Source organism: Perca fluviatilis, chromosome 6 (assembly GCF_010015445.1).
Source record: "Perca fluviatilis chromosome 6, GENO_Pfluv_1.0, whole genome shotgun sequence".
NCBI classification, from domain to species: Eukaryota; Metazoa; Chordata; class Actinopteri; order Perciformes; family Percidae; genus Perca; species Perca fluviatilis.
Window position 1 is genome coordinate 17,513,704 of NC_053117.1, and position 22,633 is coordinate 17,536,336.

The 22,633-nt window shown below is 39.1% G+C and overlaps 2 protein-coding genes across 2 annotated transcripts in view; both read right to left on the minus strand.

Moving 5' to 3' along the window:
* The window catches only part of LOC120560528 (versican core protein-like), a 52,529-nt gene extending 31,064 nt beyond the window's left edge, over positions 1-21,465 (minus strand). Inside the window, exons 1-6 of the mRNA XM_039803149.1 lie at positions 21,429-21,465; positions 21,170-21,220; positions 16,016-16,399; positions 14,728-14,902; positions 14,440-14,567; positions 12,197-12,490 (exon numbers count right to left, since the gene is read on the minus strand). Of these exons, the coding sequence (XP_039659083.1) occupies positions 12,197-12,490; positions 14,440-14,567; positions 14,728-14,902; positions 16,016-16,399; positions 21,170-21,220; positions 21,429-21,465 (1,069 nt within the window). The remainder of the gene's footprint in view (positions 1-12,196; positions 12,491-14,439; positions 14,568-14,727; positions 14,903-16,015; positions 16,400-21,169; positions 21,221-21,428) is intronic.
* Positions 20,780-22,633, minus strand: part of LOC120560614 (DNA repair protein XRCC4-like) — a 33,532-nt gene continuing 31,678 nt past the window's right edge. The window contains exon 8 of the mRNA XM_039803288.1: positions 20,780-21,220. The gene's annotated coding sequence lies outside the window, so the exon portion shown is untranslated. The remainder of the gene's footprint in view (positions 21,221-22,633) is intronic.

The window sequence follows — 22,633 nt, forward strand, 5'->3', positions numbered from 1 at the left end:
CAACTGAAAGTGGATAATGGAATAATAGTGGAATAATGGATAAAAAAAATAAAACTACAACTTTATATTTTAGTTCTGGGAGTGGTATGTATGACATTCTGTTATACTGTAGATAGTCACACTATCACATACATCACACTTAAGAGGTGCTGTTTTAATTGTCAGTGGACAAACACCAAATACATCACAGAGAAAGGAGACAAAGGAACGGCTCCTTTAAAGATTAATTTTATGGGGTAACTATTAAAGACATTCACATTAAATTGAGTTTACTAGACATGGGGATTACCACTACATGACTTTGGTGGCTCTGGACTGTCGCTCTGGAGGAAGCTTTGTCAAGTCTATGAAAATACCTCTATGTCACCAAGGTTATCTCGGCTTGTAATATGAGACAACATATATTTAATGAAAAGAAAGACAAGGACGTTACCAGGCAGAAGCAAAAAGCATCAATTGATCGAGGGGTTCTGTTTCTAAACACTTGCAAATAAAAGTGTATAAACTACTTATGCTGCAGCTGCTGACGAGTCAATGGATTAAAAGAAACTACAAGTAAAAGCTGAACCTGAATTTGTATGTGTTAAATTGTGATTTAGAATGTGACTGTAACTGTAACAAAGAATCCACTTCTTTTTTTTTGTATTCTCCCAAAATCCTTCTTCTAAAAACATTTCGAAATAAACAAACATTGCAAAACACTGCAAATAAATCTCTCTCCAGCATATTTGTGTCTGAACTTCATCCAAACCATAATTCAAAGATTTATATTCTAAATTGCTGTGAAAAATAAAATATTATCAAGAGGCCAGTTGAACATAGACATTGCCAAGTACTTAAAAATGTTTTGATCTGTTGATTTACTAAAGGTACTATTAATATTATTTACAAGATAAATCTCATGGTAAAACGGCCCTGTCTTCACTGAAAAAGTTAACACAATCGAAACAGAAAATATGAATCGTAGTAAATCAGTATGCCAACAACATTTATGGCATATACACTATCATATGCAACTATTTCAGAACACATTCTTATGTTTGTAGAATTTAAAACATGAACACCATACTGTATATTACAACCCAAAAAAACATTGCCACAATCTACTGCTTAAATAGTAGTAGGAGAGTTGAATCAAAACAACTGCGTCCAATGCTTACAGTAATACAAATCATGACCTCCACAAAAGTAATATTTATAGTAGGACTATTAATTTGTAGAATTATTCATGTTATTGTGTATTATCTAATTAGAGTTCCAAAGACTAAGTGATTTCAGATGTCAGCAGCTGTCTGCTCTTGATATTAAGTCTAACACAGAAGCAGAATATCAATCCCTTTTCAGCATGCAATGTTACAATTTTATCATCCTCCACCTACGCTATGTTGCCTCAAATGGGTTTATGTATTTATATGAATAAAAAAGATGTCTGGCTGGAAATAGTCCAAATCCAAAAGATAGTTGCCTTACACTACTACACAAAACTACGTGGGCGGGCGAAGTGCAATGCAACATTACAAAGAATGAAACACTTTTACAAAGCTCGAGACAAATTTACATTTTGGAAAACAAATTTACATTTTGGAAAACAAATTTACATTTTGGAAAACAAAATAACATTTTAGAAAACAAATTTACATTTTGGAAAACAAAATAACATTTTAGAAAACAAATTTACATTTTAGAAAACAAATTTACATTTTGGAAAAACAAATTTACATTTTGGAAAACAAAATAACATTTTAGAAAACAAATTTACATTTTGGAAAATTTTGAAACAAAATAACATTTTAGAAAACAAATTTATGAAAAAAACATTTTGGAAAACAAAATAAAACATTATTTAGAAAACAAATTTACATTTTCGAAAACAAATTAACAAGATGCAAAACACTTTTACCAGTCCCAAACAAATTTACAAATGACAGATTCTTCACGGAAAGGGAATGTACCACATACCGGAAGTGATGAGGTGTTGTTGGTGAGCGCAGTCAATTTGTGTTGTTGTGAGTGAGTATATGGCGTGAATGAAGTTTATGGTGACTTTACGTGTGGTCGGTGTTTGGAGTTTTTATATGACGCGGACCTGACGGAAACATTGGAAAAACAGGGAACGTATCGACAGCCGCGGCCGGATCGAAGCTACAGCAGGGGGGCAGCTGAGTCCGTCTGCAGCTGCAGGACCTGGAGCTCACTGCCCATTCCTGGGAGCCAAAACCGACACCACGCAGCTGGAGACCCAGGCCGTATTGCTGGGCCCGCTGGAGGGAAGGGAAGCCCGGGAGAATCAGATCCAGGACTGAACGGAGCGGACTGTCACAGCCTGCTGAAGTTTAAATCACAGGTTTCCTAAAGGGAGTCTGGCGGGACTCGGACTGTGGACGACGAAACACGAATTAAAAGTCTCGTTAAATAAATAAATACATGCAGAAATAAATGAATCATTAGTTGGGGAGTGAGCCTGGACATTTCAGTCTGTTTAAACTTCACTTTGAAGCAGAACCTCTTAGTTCAGAAGGGTGAAGTTTCCGTTTGTACTCATATCTGTGAACTGATTATAATAAATATTCTTTGTATTAACACATTAATTAGTCTCTTTGTCTTTTGTTTAAAAAAACTAGAACATCGCATGAGATTTTGACGATTTATAGTGATTTTATTTCCGTTAGACCTTTGCCTACATTGACGCTGATGCATTAAGGACGGCCCATAGACAGTATATAAGGCAGTGCATCCCCTGTTCCAAGATGGCGGCTCTATTGACGCATTCGATCCATAACTGCCGTAGTCAAGGCGACATGTATACAAAACCTCATCACTTCCGGTATGTGGTACATTCCCTTTCCGTGAAGAATCTGTCATTTGTAAATTTGTTTCGGGACTGGTAAAAGTGTTTTGCATCTTGTTAATTTGTTTTCGAAAATGTAAATTTGTTTTCTAAAATGTTATTTTGTTTTCCAAAATGTAAATTTGTTTTCTAAAATGTAAATTTGTTTTCGAAAATGTTATTTTGTTTTCCAAAATGTAAATTTGTTTTCTAAAATGTTATTTTGTTTTCCAAAATGTAAATTTGTTTTCTAAAATGTTATTTTGTTTTCCAAAATGTAAATTTGTTTTCCAAAATGTAAATTTGTTTTCTAAAATGTAAATTTGTTTTCTAAAATGTTATTTTGTTTTCCAAAATGTAAATTTGTTTTCTAAAATGTTATTTTGTTTTCCAAAATGTAAATTTGTTTTCCAAAATGTAAAAGTGTTTCATTCTTTGTAATGTTGCATTGCACTTCCCGGCCACCGTACAAAACCCAACCACCAAGATATTAGATATGAGATTAGAGTGTTATATTACAGCTCAATTTAGGGAACTAATAGAAGAATGAAAAAAAAAAGAATTGATGTAAGGAAAAACCCTGATGACGCCCACTGAATGTCCACATGACGTGTCTGTAGAAAGGACCATGTCTCATATGAAAACTGGCCCAAACAACAGCCCTTTATCTCTGGAAGTCATCTTGATCCCTCTGACTAACTTGGCTATCCTCCCTACAAGAACAGACATTCCAGTTTTGTGAGCCATGACGTCGACAAATCCAATAATATGCATAGCGCAGATGGCAAAATTAACAGTTAATAGTTAATTCTAAAATTTACAGTTTGGTCCTGTTGCGCCTAAATTGTTTACCAGTGTTTGCATAATGTAGTACAAGCAAAGAGGAGGAAAAATAGTTTACAGTCAACAACATGAAATCCTTTGGTATACAAACTTTCCTTTACTCTCTCTCTCTCTCTCTCTCTCTCTCTCTCAATTCAATTCAGTTAAATTAGCTTTATTGGCATGAATGTAACAAAAACAATATTGCGAAAGCATCATGCAAAATTAATACAAATTCAACAACCAAAGTAACAATAATAACAATATACCAATGGTAATAATCAAATTAATGAGACAAAGCTATTCAAGTCATAATAATAAAAAGTCTAAATGTGTTCAAGGCCAAGTATGTGTGTGTGTGTGTGTGTGTGTGTGTGTGTGTGTGCTCATCTGGGAGTCTGCTTTTTGTAGCAACCCGTCTCTATAGCTATGCTGTGTGCACTAAGTCTTTACACCGTCAGAACTTTTCTTAACCTGATACTTTTAACAGTATTCAGGTAATATGCCTATTTGTATTCTGTATTTAGGGCCAAATAACAATTTAATTACTTTGGTTTGGGCCTGGTCGTGTTATGTTTGATATACAAACTTTCCTTTCCTTTCCTTTACTCTCTTTCTCTCTCTCTCTCTCTCTCTCCCTCTCTCTCTCTCTCTCTCTCTCTCTCTCTCTCGCTCTCTAATGGTGATTCAGAAAGATTATTGGTTGCAAACAAGAACACCTGCACCAGCTCAGCTCTGCAGAAAGACACCTGTTTAAAACCTAGGCCAGGCCTGGGAATTCAGGCAATGGACGCCACACACACACACACACACACACACACACACACACACACACAAAAATACAACACACACACACACACACACACACACACACACACACACACACACACACACACACACACACACACAGGTTGTTCCCTCTAGTCAATTGGCTGTGCTGAAGTTCCCAACGCTACATTAAACATGAATGACTGAATCGAAGCAGCCCACGGTAGCATTGGCCACCCTAGTCTTCATATAGGGGTTAGACAAAAACATAGCTCTATAGGACAAATAACTACCTCAGCTAGCAATCAGCTTCGAGTGGTTAATTATTAGCTTAGCTTAGCATAAAGACTGGAAACAGGAGGAACTGCTAGCCTGGCTCTGCCTTAGCAAGCCTTAGTGAATTGAAGGTTTTCAATATTTCATAATATATCTTACAAACACTTGATATGTATGTGTCTTGAATTACGAACTGGGAGGGCAGAAGAGCCCTCGAGTGCCTCAGCTGAGCCACATCACATGATAGCAGTAAAAGTAGCTTTAATCGCTCGCTTTGGTCAGGCAGCCTCCAGCTGTCCTCATACAGAGGGGTGGCTTTGTGTTAGCAATGACATCACCTCTTGAGGTGGTGTCCAGTCTGTGTGGAAAAAAAGCATCTACGCTCACTCAGGTAGACTGCCAACACAACACTGTTATTGCCAGGCTGGCTGTCAGTAAGCCGGTGCATGCACACAGAAGGAGAGAAATACTGCAAATGCATGGTGATTTGCAGTACAAATACACACTATGCGCAAAGACACACAGACAGATTTTGTATCTCTTTCATATACAGTACTGTACGTGCAAACACAAACATACAAAATATTATGTAATGTATACTCTTGGCAACTAAACTGACCACCCTGCATATACACAGTGCTGATGAACACACAAGCAGTTCAGAGTGTGTATAACCTGAAGTACAGATTACTGCTCTCCCAGGCACCTATACCACGAATCCAGACCAAATTCCCAAAACTGCCAAATGACCAATGTGTTCACTTGTGTCCTTTCCAATTCAACAGATCCCTCTGCTCTAACATGAGCTGCTATTCAGGGACAAGGGATGAGTCACCATGGCAATCTTTGCAGCTCAGCTGGAGAGCAAATTAAAGGAGTACAAAATGATACAGCTGCTGTTTGCATGTGAGATCATGTGCTGTTGACCTGAAAGTCATGGCCTAAATATGTATTTAAAAATTCTCAATTTGCTGTAACTAAATCTCTTCAAGTCATGTCTACAATAACATAATTGACATAACTCAAATAGTAAGATTTTGTCATTCCTGTAGCACCACAAATATGAAGAAATACAGATTATATAATTATAATAAGTCATAACAACCTTAGTGAATTATGTTTTATATTAAGTTTTGAAGGAACATTTTATTCATAATAGGCAATGGTGGAAGAAGTATTCCGATCCTAGAAAGTACTAATAACACACTGTAAAAATACTCTGTTACAAGTAAAAGTCCTGCATTGAAAATATTACTTAAGTAAAAGTGTGTATGTAGTAAGTATCATCAGGAAAATGTACTTAAAGTATTAAAAGTAAAAGTACTCAGTGCGGAAAAAAACTCACATTTTAGAAAGTGGAAACGGTCAAAACAGTTCTGTGTTTAATCGGCTAATCATTTCAGCTGGACTTGTAGGCTGTTATTGTTGGGTAGTTTAATTTATTTAAAAAACATTGTATTTCATAAACATGTGTTTTGTGTGCAAAAATCTTAATGCTAGTTATTGTTGGCGTTAACTATTAACTCATCGTTATTACATACAAGTACTTTCGGGACGTGGCTAGAGTAAGAGCACGGAGACAGCTTCGACTGTGTAACTTGGTCCATTCTTTAATGACACTCCTTAAGCGTAGGACAACTCAAGACTTATAAAAAAACGTGCTTCATCATCTCAACATCATATCCCTCCACCAACCTAACTGTTACTGAATTACAGGCAGGGTACAACATGTTAGATAGCTCCCTTGTTCAAGGAACACAATACAATATGAAGCTACAATTAATGGAAATATGTGACTTATTTCAGTAACCCTAAAAGGTCATTAGTTAACTAAATATTCACAAAATAAATCTCATCTTACATTCTTCCCTTTCATCAGATGAAATGTCATTTCAATACATCTCATTTTACACTAGTAACTAAAGCTGTCAGATTATTATTATGTAGTGGAGTAAGAAGTACAATATTTCTCTCTGAATGTAGTGGAGAGGAAGTAGAAAGTGGCATGAAAAGAAAAGGCTCAAGTAAAGTATAAGTACCTCAAATTTCTACTTAAGTACAGTACTTGTAAATGTAGTTAGTTACATTCCACCACCGATGATATGATTCTGATCCCACTCTCTCTCTCTCTCTACTGCCATCTCTCACCTCTCCCTCTCTCTTTCCCATCTCGCTTGTCTATGTGACAATAATTATAAGGACATCTGCTCAGCTGGACTGACTGAGAAGATCCTGAGGCTAAGCAGTCTTTCAGCAGTAGTCCACACTGAGAACACACACAAACATGAGCCTGAGGGAACCGGAAAACAAAACACTTCAACTTGGTTAATTATAGAAGAACTTGCATGCAAGGAGTTGACTCACCATGCAAACATTAGTATCAGTATGATGTACAGTAACTGCTTGTGTAGATTAATTAGTAATTTAGAGAGCAAGTCCCTGCACCTTAACTAAACATTGTTATTTAAATTATCTAGGAGTAATAGTAAAGTCAGTTAGGAAAAAAGAACAAGAGCAGTACTTGTTTAAAGCTGGCTGGGTTAAATAACAAAAATCCAATTGCCCAACAGCAGAGGCCCAACACGTTGTCTTAGATATGTCTACATTACATCAGTTTACTCCAACCACAATACATTTCACTGGCAGTCAAAATCAAACTTTCTCTCTATTTCAGCACCCTGGACAGCACAGCTTCTCCCATCTCCCAGCAATAGTACAATGCAATATAATGATAAATAGTGCAAAAAGGCTATTCATGCGAAATATCAAAGTCTCAACAAACCAGTGCATCAACTTGTAACAAACAGAAAAAACAAAACAGAGCGACAAATACAACAAATTCGTATCACCCTCCAGTATAATGGACACACACTATTTGAGGATTTTGAGACCAAATTGCAGAGCTCATTGAACTTGAGTAAATTACAGGCCAGCCTAAAACAATGCTTTAATGTGGAAAGCTGTAACTATCTCCAAGAGGATTGTTTTTGTTCAGTCAGGCCCTCCTCCAATTGTTTACCATTTCATACCAATACCAATACCATATCCTATTTGCACAACCACAGATCTGAACTACACTTAAATTAGAACCATTTGCCCTGAATTCAAAGTTGCCAAATGAAACTTTAAAAGATTAAATTAATTGTTGGTATGTCTTACCTGATACATTCTGCATGGCAGTGGTCATTTGGACGGACTGTTCACCAGCGACCACAGTACCTGGAGAGGTGGTTGTGTCAGACACAGCTGAAGCCACGTGAGCGGATGTAAAGAACTCGGTGCCCATCTCTGTTGCTGTGTTGTCCTCTGTCAAGGAGTCACTGCTGTGCTCTGGCACCTGAGTGGTGGACTCATCAAAGACATGTACACTTGTTGCCGATGTCACATCTTCAGCTGAGGTTCCAACATCTATGGGAGCGGTGACGGCTATCGCAGCTGCAGATGTGCTCTCTACATCCTGGGTTTGAGGGGTGGTTTGTGCCGCAGTGCTGGTAGTCTCTGGCGGTCCTGTGGTGGTGACCTTCACCTCACTGCCAGGTTGGGTGTTACACATAAAGGTGGTGACAGTGGGAACGGTTGTGGGAACGGTTGTGGGGATTGATGTTCCATCAATGATACTAGTGCTGTCGGATGGGCTAGATGAGAGATTGTCATCTTGGCGTGCCAGAGAAGGTGACGCTCCCTCTACATGAAAAACAGTTTCAACATAGTCTGATAATGGTGTTGTTGAATAAAGCCCATTTGTTGCGGGTGATTCTGAGGAGCTGAACACTTCCTCGCTGGTCAGTTCAGTTGATTCTGTTGGAGTGTCAGTGAGGTCGGAAGTCATGGCTGTGGTGATCCCAGAATCCACAATTGTTTCCTCAGTCTTCCCCTTTGCAAACATGGGCTCTGTGCTGAGAGAGTCGTCTGGTATGGGGACATCAGGTTGGATTGTGCTGATCTCAATTACTGACTGATCATCAGGCCCCTCTAAGAGTTTAACCACTGACTCTGTGGAATCAGTGCTCTCTGTTGTGTGTTGGGATTCTGAAAATGTGTCCCCGCGGTGGGGAGCGGATTCCACATAGGTTACATTTACAGTTACAAAGTCATCAACATCAACGTCTGGTGCGGCCGTTACATATTCATCATCGTCATGTTCCTCTTTGATGGTGGGTCCAACTGTGGTGATTAACTCTTCTTCTTGGCCTGCTTGAGTGGAGCGAGATGGAGTCATACTGGTAGAGAACATAAATGGAGGTTTTGTAGGAACTGCAGAATCTGGAGACTCGTCTGCCTCTGATACAGTTTCAGATGTTGGGCTTAGCGTCGTGGTGCTACTCTCCAGTAAAGGGATGGAGGTGGGGGAGCTGATGGTGGTGGTTCCTACCACAGACATATCCACAAAGGAAGTCTGGTTGATCAACTTAGTCCTTCCTAAGAAACACACATAAGCACATACATTAAAAAATCTAAAAAGATTACAATAATCTGAAAAAGTGTTTCTGTACAAGCCTTATGAGTCAAATAGCAGTCAAAGACCAATATGCCACAATATACCCAGAGGTAAATTTCCTAGAAACATTTGCAAAGGACTTCCTCTCTTAACTCCTAATGTTGTTTATAACCTGCATTAACATTAATTCACACAATGTTCTCAAAGAAACAGTGGAATCAACGCTTAGTTATGGAACAAAGTTTTTATCTGCATCAGAATTGTTGGCAAATAATCTCAATTATTTGAAGGCCAGGGTCTTCAACGTTTTTAGGCCAAGGACCCCTTATCTGAAAGAGAGACAGAGTAGGGACCCCCTACTCCATGTACTGTATAAAATTAAGTTGCATTATACAAGGCCGGATGGATAAAAATGAATGGCGGTGACTCCTTAGGCTTAACTGTATAGCTGCCATAGTGGCTACCTTACCTATAGTAAGCTTATCCTCAATGTGTACATTACATGTTTTTTTTTTCACAAATAGGCCAATTTATCTTTGCTATTAGAATGTTAGATTCATTTTAATGTATCTTTTCAGACATATTTTAATTTTTGAAAAAATAAACTTTCAAAACATTTTTTAAACATAATTTGGAGGTCCCCTTGCACTAACTCTGAAGACCCCCTAGGGGTCACGGACCCCCTGTTGAATATCTCTGTTTTAAGGTATCAGTGAGGCAAATATAATCATGCTGATTCTCAACTTAATAGTCTGTCTCTTTTACCTGATGATGTTGGATAGTTTGTCGTCAGTTTTTGGCAGGTGAGATCATTTTCAAAGTGTTCTATTTTCTGTGAAAAACTAAGTGTACTCTGAATGTTTCTCTGAACATGTCCGGATCTGCCTGAAAGGATAAACGTTACTCTAACTGAGAAATTAAACAGGAAGGAATCTAGTGTTGTGGTTTGGTCTGAGTTGACCTGACTATTTTTGTCCTCTCTTGTACATTTTGCACTGTCTCTCCTCCAACAATTTTAGTGTTTACTTGTGTCATTGAACAGCAGCCCATGAATTTGTTTCATCTCTCAGTCACTAATTAACTTGTCTACTTTTACTTAGGGTTTTATTAATGAGTCAGTCCCTTAATTTACTTCATTATGTTTGCTCTTTCCTCTCTGTCCTCACATGCTCTCTCATTTTCCCACACCCATAAAAAGAAACTTAGAAAGCTTTCCTCGCTGGTGCAGACAGATTGTGTAAAGCCAGCTGTTGGCCATTACGTACTAGTCCTCTTTCTTCATGAAACTATCTCTGATGTAAGGTGTGAGACACACTTTTTCCCTAACAGGAAAAATAGTGCCTGCTCTCAGAGAGTGCATTATCTCAATGATGCTGTTACTGAGGCCTTTGTTTTCTCTGGGCCAATGCAGAGACCAATCAGAGACCAATTATCGCACTTTTCCCTCTGCACCAACCCTCTATTCTCCCTGTCTTTCTGTGTAGTCTAACTGACATAGGTTTACATAGTTTCTGAGATATTATTGAGAGTGGGAAAGCAGGATATGATGGAGTGAGTCCAACCAAACAAGGGTACTTGAACAGCACTTAGACAGGGCCGTAAATACAACAGGAGAGAGCTGACATGTAATACACAGAGCAGGAGGTGAGGGTGGCCTGTTTGTGTGCCCTCTGAACTCCATGGGGACTTATCACCGCGAGAGCTAGCAGAGCTCAGGGGCAGTAAATGGCCAGGCAGGGGGCAGCTTATCTGTTCAACCTCTCATTTGTAAAGATGGAAAGGCCAGGTCAGGGGTCACCGAGGATGACTGAATTTAGAAGTCCAGCAGTAGCTTTGTCCATTATCCAAACGTCTGCTCTGATAAGTACAAGTGAGAATGACGGAGGGCAAACTCTGACAGCGGAAACAAGATGAGAAAGGCAAAAAAGGGAGTAAGATAGCAAGACTAAAAAGGCTGACAGGTGAGGTGTTAGTTACTTTTGCTGTTTATCTAAATGGCAACTATCATCTGTCATTTGGTTTTACCCTGGGGATAGCGATTAGTTAAGAACACTCTTATTTTGAGGAGGGATTAGCATAGTTCTGCTAACTTCCAGTGAACCATGAAGTGTCACTATTTATAAGGATCCATAGCTATATTCTCCTGTCTTCCCATGGTTAGTAATCACCATGGTTTGCACAAAGGAGTCGTTTCCATGCATATCTAAATGGATCCTACAAGCAAGTCCACAGAAAGTGAATAAGATTAACAGAATGCTCAGTTGATGAATTTCCACAACCAGATTTATTTTGACTTTGTTATGAGTGGAATAACAATTAATTTGGCTTCTGGCCTTTCATAAATATGATATTATCTAATATAAAACATTTGGATATTTTAAACAGCAGCATAAACTGTTTTACTTTGTTTCTCATCACCAGTTAGGTTGTATAAGGATGAAGCTTAAGGAGCCTTGATTAGCCCAGCTGGAAGTAATAAAGATAAAAAACAGACAGACAGATAAGACAGATACTGACTGTTAACAAAACTCTTGAGCAAACTATCAGTCATTATTCCCCCCATTAGAATAAGAACTGCCTTGTCCAATGCTTTCTAAAGTAAACAGAGGCCACCACTATGATCTTACTCTCCGCTTGGCTAATTATTGTTGCCATAAAAATGGGCGGGAAGCTAAAATGTGAGACAGTGAGGTCAACTCGACACTGCAATCTGTCAGACTACTCAGCCACGTAACATGCAATGCTCTCAAGAAAATCATTCCTCCAGAACAATGGACACAAGATGAGACAGGTTGTAAACATTTCAAAATGTTGGTCTGGTTCAGATGTGGGAATGTGTACAGTAGTGCAAAGAAGGAGAAAATCAAAGGGTGGGGGAGCAGAGGCAAAGAGGAGATGAGATCATAGCTTCTCACAGTCTAGGCCTGTTTTTGACAGGGAATGGTCTGTGCCTTCACTCATTGTGTGTCACTGTCTAAACCAAAATATAAACATATACAACCCACCATGTGCAGGTAACACTTTGTTTCATGACATAATATACTAGACCTTGTGAGTGAGTTTACCTTTGAAACAGTAAGCGCCGAGTTTCATAGTTGGTTCCGGGAAGCCGGTCTGGTTTCTGTAGCGGTACATGGTCCTGACGCCGAGCAGACCTCCCCCGCACTGCACTCTGGGTTCTGCAACAGGGTGTCGTGCACTGCCATCGGAGAGCCAGCCATAGTCACATCTGTCCAGACCATGTCGCCAGGCAGCATGAAGCTGGCCAGGGGTTGCCAGAAGAGCATTCCTCTTCTTACACTCTGTACTGGCCTCCTCAAAAGTCATTTTATGGGTCACAGGAGCATAGTACACTTCACCTGAATGAAAGATAGCAAAATAAAAAGAGTTAGAGAAAGAGAGAACTAACTCAAGAACTAACTCAGGTAACATGACAACAAACCATCAGTCATCATAGCAAAAACCGATTTAAAAAGCTTATTATTTGGAGTAATCTTATGCTACAGATTTTTTTATCATTTTCACCTTTCAGAAGAGACATAGCCAAAAAACAGCAGACAAAAGTCAAAGCTGTGCAAGGCACCGCCCCAAAACATCACCCACCAAACATATTTAGGACAACAGTATATCAATCTGAGGTGGGATAGCAATGCCGACAATGTGCCTAGCCTGTCAATGAATGTGTCTGTACTTCAGGACATTAGCTTTTCCTTCGGGGTGAGTGAACAAGATAACACCTTCTATGTTTTCTTCCTACATGTGGTTCTTGTAAGGGTTTATACCTTCAGAAAGGTCACTGAACTATGGCAATTCTAAACATTTGTCTCTGCCTGCAGGGTAATAAAAATTAAAGACTACAGAAGGGTGGGATCTTGATGGAAACCAAACAAAATTAGAGGAGAAAATGACTGACTGACTACGTGTTTTTTTTTGTTAGTCTTGGGCGTAACATTTTAATTTCTTCCCATTGATTTACAATGGCATTGAGATTAGGAGATGCTTTCCACCCAGATGTCTGCAGATGCCTTCCCTCTTAAGAGCAGACGAGAGACATGCAATACTCTACAAACAGTTACTTACGATAACCAAACTTCACTATTTACATGGTAATGTTATTGTACATTGTCTGCCCTTTAAAATATATTGCCATTTCCCTTCAACTTCAAAGCCCACCAAACCACATCAGCCAAACATGTCTGTTTTCCAAGAACATATAAAAAGGGCAGAAAAATTACCTGGTATTAATTAACATTATTATACTAATGAATATCCAGGCCGTTGTGGTGTGCCAGCACTATAAGACACATACCAATGCAACCACAATGTCTAATGAATAAAATCTAATGAAGGCAACGTGCCAGACAAAAGATGTATTTTGGCAACTTTACATCACTAATCAATACACAATGTAGCGATCCAACTTAGCAAAACAAAGCAATTACTGTAACTCCTAGGTAGAGTGTTTTGATGTATGTGTGTGTGTAATGAATGAGAACACACCTAGTTGTCATGTACAACTGCCCCAGAATACAGCGAGGTCAAAAATGCATGCATAGTTTCGTGGAAGGGTTGAAGCGCTAATTGGAAGACGTATGTTCTTTCCCTGGCTGACACCATTTTATACATCTGATCATAACACTAATAATACACATATCACAAAACTGACTGATAGCTTCATACACAACTAAATGATTTGCAAATTGTGCCAAAATAATAAAAAATGATATGATATTCTGTAGCAGGGTTGCACAAATCCCAGATAAAAAGAGCAACTACAGAGGTCTGACTAGAGTTAAAGATATGTGAAGACAGATGTTAACGCTCATAAAACACTCTGAGTGGAGTCAAGTCCATCAGCAGTAACAGTCTGGATAATGAACCGACAGACAAAGACTGTTGGCTGAGAAGTGAGGACTTCCCATAAGCAGTGCCAAAGACATTTTAAACCCCTATTGTCACATTTTGGTTGCCGACTTTTCAAAAACCATTTATGGTAAAGAATCAATTTCGATTCAAAGAATCAAATTATTAGAAGCTTCTCTTGAACCCTAAGCCCCTTTCTACAACATGTGGAACTGTTTTCCGCCAACAAAATATATAAGAGATAAGATCACACATTCTCACAAATGCAGTATTTAAGAAAAACGATAACGTTTATTTCCACAGTGGTCTTATAAGTTGTAAAAATAATTTGCTTTGGCAATGTGCTCATTTGGAGGTTTTAATTTAATTCAGAGGGTGTGTCAGTGCCTCTAAACGACACCTCGTTGCTGGGAACTACAAAATCCTAATTTTGTGGCTGACTCACCATCAAGTTTGTCTACGTAACAGTATACATCATAGGTGTCCGTGGGTTTCCTGGTCCCATATGACCTAACACCAGGTTTGGTCTGTAGGTTGCCAAAGCAGCCCTTCCTTGGCTTTGTAATTGGGTATCTGTACAGACAGAAAAACAAATAGCGATTATAACACATAGGTCACATCATCTTTCTTTTCAACTGTACATTACCTCCAAATACAATCAAAGTATCATTATTGAATGGCAGTGTTGTTTAAAAGAAATGACTTCATTGCAGAGTACTAAAATGCAGCTAACCTCACTGTCTGGTCAGCAATCCAGCCGGCATCACATTGATCGAAGCCGTCTTCATAGGCTGCTTTCAGTTGGTCATATGTAGCAATGGTTGCTCCAATGTTTTGGCAAGCTTGGACTGCCTTCTGGTAGTCCAAAGTGTACCTGCTCGTGCTTGCCCGGTAGTGAAACACAACACCTGCAAACAAATAGAAGAAGAACATGACCATCCGAAGATAAAACTTCATGAGGTTTTGTATAGAAACGTGAACATAGTGATCTGGAGTTCACCAGCATAATTTTAGTGCTATAAATTATGTCAAATGTCATATAAAGCACACACCATGGGTGAAATAATCGAGTCTCTCAGCTTCTTTGGAAAGAAGGAACTTTGTAATACACCAAGAGGATAAGCAACGTACTCTACAGTTCACCACAAATGAACAAGATAACTGTAGCTGATGCCATGGCCCTGAAATCCCCATATTTGTGGACAGTAAACAGACGCAGAAGATATGATTGATAGACCTAATTAACATTGCAGATAGTTGGAGGAGAGGTTGTGCAGATTGCAAACCAGTGAAAACCAAAACTATCCCAGTATCCCCCCACCCCACCCATGTTTTCTACATCCCCAAAACATGAGTTATATCTACCAGAATACTTCTCCAGTGACACATAGAGTGCACATAATGACACTAGGTAAGGAACACCCCCCAAGGAGAGTGCAGCACTATTGTTGTTGGATCATCATATACATAATTTAAACATGTGTAAATTTGAGGAAGGATATTGGGGAATACTGTTATTACTCAGTAAAGGCATGGTAACACCCACTGAGTGGCCCACCAAGAGAAAAATCTCTACTGACAAGGTGGCACCCAAGAATACAGGGATGGATGAGGTAATGACATAGTCTTTGTTCTGCCAAATGATGAATAATGAATACCTCCATATTTGGGCTCTAATGGTGTATTGGGTTGATGACTGAACACTGGAATTAAAACATTGCAGTATTTGAATGGACAGGGACCCAAAGTCTAATCTTTTTTAAGAGGGCATCGCCTCTTAAAAAAGAACTGCAAACTGTGGTTACTCTGTGTAACTACTGGGTAGCTGCTGCTATCAAAGTAAATACTGTAGAAGAGCGTCCATAGTTTTCTCATATCGTTTACATTTCTATCCCCACTTGCAATGCATTTCACTATTATTAAACCCTTGCAGCAACCCCCCTCTACAATGAGAGAGTAATTTGGGGAAGCAATTTTAGAATCTTTTGTATGATGTAGGAAGGATATCATGAATTTCTTACCATTGACATCAAGGTTTACTGTATCCTGGGTGTCCTCAATTCCATACATGACCTCACACCGATAAGTGCCCGCATCACTGGCACGCAGCTTGACCATTGTCAATGAGGCATCACCCACATCCTCAGGGTGACTGGGCACTGATACACGGTTCCTGTAGCTGGAGCCTATTTTGATGACTCCATTTTGTGCCACCAGCACTGTGGATACCACTTCTCCTTCTATTTTGGTCCATTTGATTCGTAAGTAATCTCTGCTATAAATAGCAGTTCCATTGGGACTGATCACTGGTGCTGAGGTTGGGATGGTGGAGAAGAAGCAGGGAAGATTTACCTTCCCTGAGAGGGACCCAGTGACTGGTCTAATGATCGATAATGTGTTGGAGGCTGAAAGGCAAAAAGCAAAGAATTTTCAAATCATATAAATATATTTAATCCTGTATTATTTGTTTCTTTTTTGCCACTCTTTGTTTTCTTATTTTTTTTTCTTCCCTACAAATACATGTCTCTTCTGTTTACTCTCATTCTAACCATAGACACTATAAACTGCCCGAATCATTTACATTGATGGGGTGTGACAACTACACCCAGCCTAATAAAAGAAAACATCGTTCTTGGAAAGTCAAACCTCATCCTTAAAATGTTGGGTGTGGGAACACATTCAACACTGACTGCAGTGTATGTACAGCATGTTTGTATGAAGTTAGAGGTAATTGGTTAAACGGTGGAGTCATGGCTGCATTACTTTATGTTAGGTCACTGCTGAGTTCTGTGCATGTTAGTTCTTCTTCTCAAATAATCCCTCCTTGGCCTACATGATGCTGACAGGTAAACCCACATAAAAAGATGTGAAATATGTCATCAGCGTGCTGCACACTGGACAATATTATGTATCTCCCTTTTCATGACCTCCTACTCTATTCTCAGCTGCACACTTGCTGCTCATGTTGCACACCTACATTGCCGCTCTGGGTTAAGGATATTTCATGCAATCCCACATCTTGAAGATAGATATTCCCATGAGGGAGATTTGTTTTCACACTGGGGTTGGGAGGGGGTCACAAGGAACAATGTGGGGAATGCTGTGGAAACAGTGGTGGGACAGCCCCCGAGGCATGAGCGTGTGTGTGTGTGTGTGTGTGCTTTAGATAGGGCCTTATTAGGATAAGGGGTGAAACCAGCTGTTATTTCCAGACTGGGAGCTGAGTGTAATTGAAAGGTGTCCATCCGTAGGGAGCCAGGAGAGTCAGGGGGGCCAGGGGGACCCAAGATGTAAACCACATTGGCCATCACTGTCACCTTCACCATTGAGTAAAGTCTCACAGGTTTTACAGGAAGACTGAAGGGGTCTTATCACAGTCTTCTACTTTAAGAACAGAGTGAAAATGTAATGCTGTGAGGTACCGCTAACACATCAGTCAGTTTTCTGCAGATAAGCTAAAGAGTATAGACGCCAGCTAAATTTGACCATGTCAAATTACTTTACGTTTAGTGAAACTCACAGAGGTGGACAGGGGAAGAGAAGGAGTAAGCGGAAGGGAGGGACGGAGGAAGATAAAGAAAAGAAAGAGGGGGGAAGATTTGGGAATAAGGAAAGAGGATGAGGGGGGTTGAAGCATTTACTCATTCAAACCATACCTGTTGCAGTTGCAGCTTCACAGAGACAATAAAACCACAGGATATACTTTATATATGGTATCATCTGTTGAAAAAATAAAACATAAATATGCATTAGGAAACAACTTATACAAGGTCTTTAGGTTTTAGTTCTTTTAGTTTTTTTTAGTGCATCAACATGTTCCATAGGAGACATGTGTTTGGTGAGTTACAATAGAAATGTCTGCTTAAAATATTTTTTGTCCTGGGTAAAAATATATATTCCTTATATAAAAATTTAAAAATATGAAATGTCCAGACATTAGTGGAGCCTAAAATATTTTTTTTAACAAATGAATACTCAACCTACATGATCTAAACTTCCACCAATATAAATAAGAAGATTTTTTTCTAGATAATAATGAATGGATCTCTCTCTCTTAAGAATATGTTGACGCTTTAAAAAGCCCATAGAAACAAGAGACATCACATTTATCTGACACATCACATTAGCTAGCAGAATACTTTCATTTGCTCCTTAGAATTAAGCAACGGTAAAGCTTCCAGTGGGGTCGAACTGCAGGGCTTTGGGAGACAGGAGCAGTGAACCCCCCTGTCCTTATTTCCACCCCACACAGGTGGTGGGTCGCAGTGGGGGCTGCAAACTCTTATACTCTTTAACCCTTGTGTTGTCATTTTTAACCCTTGTGTACATAATCCTTGTTTTGTCCTGCGGGTCACTGGGACCCGCAGGACAAAACAAGGATTATGTACTTCCGTTTACTTTGTTGAGAATTGCTCTCTAAACCCTGTTTCTTGTAAAGTAAGTAAGTACAGTTTATTTCTAGAGCATATTTAAAACAATTTAAGCTGGCCAAAATGCTGTATAAACAAGCACTAAGGTGCTGTATTAACTCTTGTTTTGTCCTTCGGGTCACATAAACCCGAGACACTCACACTATACAAAGACAATTGGCAAGAGCAAAAGACCATCATCTAAAATATTTCAGGGCGGGTATCGTCTACGTAAACGGACCCACCCTAATGGACACTAACTTTGGGGAAACAATAAGAGAAATAGGTCCAGGTCTTTAGGTTTTCTAGGAAATAGAAGAAAAAAAAGTCATGCAAAGAAACATCAGCACTTAAGCATCAAATGGGGGTAGAACAGCAGATTTTTGGAGCAATGGTCCTGCAGCTCGGAGATGCTCCCCGCTATGACACAAAAATATCTGCTACTGGGAGCTGAAATACTGATATTGTCATCCAGTAAGAGCTGATTGAAACTGTCACTTCTGTTTTTGGTGCCGTTTCTTTGACTGTTTTCTTTCTTTTCAGAGAAACACCTGCTGCTTGTTCAACAGAAATATGAATAGCATTGGTATTCATTATTTTTATTTTTAAATTGTAAATGAAGTGAAATTAACTGAGAAACTCCAATCCGCAGGGCTGACTTTGGAACTTCACTCAGCAGCGGGACACACCAGTGTAGGTTATCTAAGGACAACGCGGCATCACTGAGGGCGTCATGTCAAACAATTTGTAAACTGAGAAGCTAACTGAAATATATTTATTTGTTATTTTATTTGTCAAACATTTGCTCCATATCATAATAAAATGTTAAGTATCAAGAAAACAATAGGCTAAGCCAACAATGCATTCATTGCGAGCGATATTCATATTTCATTCAACAGAAGAAAAACTTACGTTTAAAGGTGTTTTATTCCATAAAATAAACAAAAATCGTTATACTGTCCCTAGATCCAGTTAGTCCCAGTGCGTAACATGGGTGCGTAAAAAGTGCCCAAATATGTCCACTCCAAATTGGCGCAACAGCACTTGTCTCCCCGGTGCGCTTTTCTTTTCTCCTTGATGCTCCAGAGTTGCAGAGTCCCACTCCGGAGTTCTGAACGATGCGACAGAAAGCGTTAAATGCTGGCAAGCAACAATTACAATTTTGCCTAACACACACTGTTATTTCGTCAGTGTCAGAGAGGAGGGGCAGAGCGTCCATCTGAAAAGTGAATGAGACACCTTGGGGAGGCGGGGAAAAAACTAATTGCCCGAGAGGGGCATTCTGACCCAATCGGACTGCTCCGAAATCACGTGGATCATTTGTGCAAGGGACACTTCTGTCGTTTTACTGTGAGTGCATCTTCACTTTAGACAAGTTCCAAATCTGATGTTTTCATATATCAAATGAGAAATCAATTATGCCAACCACAAACCTTTATTATAAGTACGTCATGTTTCTATCGCTTGCTGGATATAATCACCAACCTTTGATGTTGATGCTCTCTCTGTGTGGAGCGCACCCGTCATATCCAAGGGTGCGCAATGGAAACAGGGTGGTGCAGACGTGTCTCTGGTTAAATTTGAGTCACAGCATACTGTTTGTTCCAACAACACATTTCTGTCAATATTAGTGACTTGAGTTCTTCCCATCCACCCCAGTGAGCCAATTTAGACAGTTTTTTTGAGTAGCAGATCTCTTGCTTGTCTGATTTCGAAAACAAATTTTATCAATAAAGTTATAAATAAAGAAGTTATTAAACTGTAGACACAAGTTCTAATTGGAATGTGATTGTGTGTTTAGAAAAAAAGTTTGAAAAAAAATGGATAATCTCAAATGGAAATGTGTTATCATGACGACTACCTGACTGGGGAGACAGCAAACAGTAGTTAACTTTGTGCTTGGCTTTTCCACACGGGGGAGAGGACGGACCGCAGTTTATCTACTCTTACCTAATAATCAACAGGATTGGCTCCTGCTAGAAATGTAGGAGGGCTTAGCTTAGCTGAGTGTGTGTGTGTGTGTGTGTGTGTGTGTGTGTGTGTGTGTGTGTGTGTGTGTGTGTGACATTTAAAAATGTCTGATATAGAGCTGATATACTGAACCTAAAGTCGACATTCCTAGGGTGACAAAAAAAATCCAATATGTTTGTAAAAACTAATCTGTTGTAAAACCAGAATGATGTGTTCAATGTTTTTAGCTGTGTGCAATTTTGCTATCATTTTTGCTTTACACTTACACATTAGAGAGTAACTGCAGAGGAAAAAGGCACCTGCAACTTATCAAGGTGCATTAATCTTGTCCAGTGTATAAACAAATCAACATTTATTTCAGCTTTGATCATTTTAAGAGCGACAGAATATTGTTTCCCTCCAACATACTTGACATAGGAGCCGGTTTTATTTCAACAGTTCAAAATAATGAATGACATCAGCAGAAGGTTACAGAAAGGTATCCTGTTTATAGTGTTAATAATATATAATGTAATATATAATAATGTAAATGACAGCCTAAGAGACATACAGGCTTCTGCATGTGAATCCAACTGATGGATGGGTCTGGATGCTGACTCTAGTGGAGTGGACTTATTGTTCACAATCCTGGTGTTGCCTTCTGAAGGTGCTCACACCAGCTGAGAGACGGAGCAGAGGTGATAAGCCTCTCACATAGAAGATTGCCCTTGAAGCCTGAAGGCCTTGTAAAAAGTCGTACGAGCCTCTTCCATACCTTTGTGCACTGTAATCATCTCAGGGCTCCGCACCCGTTACCCACAGTACATCTCTCCTTTACAAGGCTGGACTCGTCTGGACAGTCGGACTCTGAGAAAGAGAGGAGACCAGAGAAGCACTGGTGAGACAGAACGGGAAAGCTGGAGTTAACAGCTTGTCAATTGTGACTAATTTCCTATTTCACATGTAGAGTACAACCTGCCACTACTGACCAAGACGGATTGCATTCTGATGTCAAAGTTCAAGGAAACAGGTTTCATACTTTAACCAAAGAACTTGACAAAGAGCTCAAACTGACCTGATTCTAGGTAGAATTTGCCACCTGACCCCGGCATAATTAACGACTACTCAGTTTTAGTTTACAGTTACAGGAATTTTTTATGATTTTACTAGTTCACCTTCTCACTTGAGTCATCTTTAAGTTAAAAGTTGCAAGTCACTTAACTACCGTGTAAAACGTCTCTATGTGTAACCGTGGAACTCCTGTTGCCTTTCAGTACCCATAAATCAATGAGTCAAAGAGCCAATCAAAGAGTGTTTGATCCTGGTGATCTGCTGTGAGGGCCCCAAGATGACCCACATATCACATAACCTATAAAGGTGGTCTACCTCCGGCCCCATACCGCATAAAAGGGGCGTTAAATTTCTCTGACCTCAAGGGTTTTTGTACTACTGAAACTCACAATTTTGAAGGCCAAAGCTGCTTTGATTTTAATGTGTTTTATTGATTACATGCTGCGCAGTTTCCATCTTGATCAGGATTTTTCTCTGATTCTGTAAAAGGAAATCCTCTATCTATACATCTAAAGATGAACAGAAGAAATCTGGAATCACTGTGAAGTCACCTGAAATGTTTGCTCCTGTAGAAATAAGCCAAATGAATTAATAGCAGTGTGAAACCAGATGTACAGTTTAAGTGTCAAACAAAAGCCAAACCTGTGACATAGAGAGTAAATGCATCTTACTGTGATTTCTCAAGGTACAGGGAAACAAGCATGTGTGTGTGTGTATGTTTTTTGTGAGTGAACCCTGTTTAGAGCATGAAGTTGCCTCAGGACAGACATGAACCTTGAAGCGAGGCACAGTAAGTGACAACAGTAACTGATTTTAATCATGTTTATTCAGAACAAAATCAGATTTTGCAATTTTTTTTCAAGACCATTTTTGGCGATATTGTCATACCACAAAAGAAGCCTGATGAAAAAGTAATTGTACATTATACAGGCCACAGTGTGACTAATGTGGGATTTTTGACGGCTGGTGTTGATTTTGGTATTTGCGAGTCACACAGATAACAATATATCATCCCATATTCATTCCAGGTATTTGCTTATTATAGAATTGTTACAAATACATACATACAGTCAATCAATAAACTAATAAACATGACATTAGCAGTAAAATGAGTGTACATTACAAGTAAACCAATCGTTATAAGTTCAAACACAAATACAACAAAAAACGTTTTAAATATTGAACATGAATTGGTGGGAAAAATTTTCA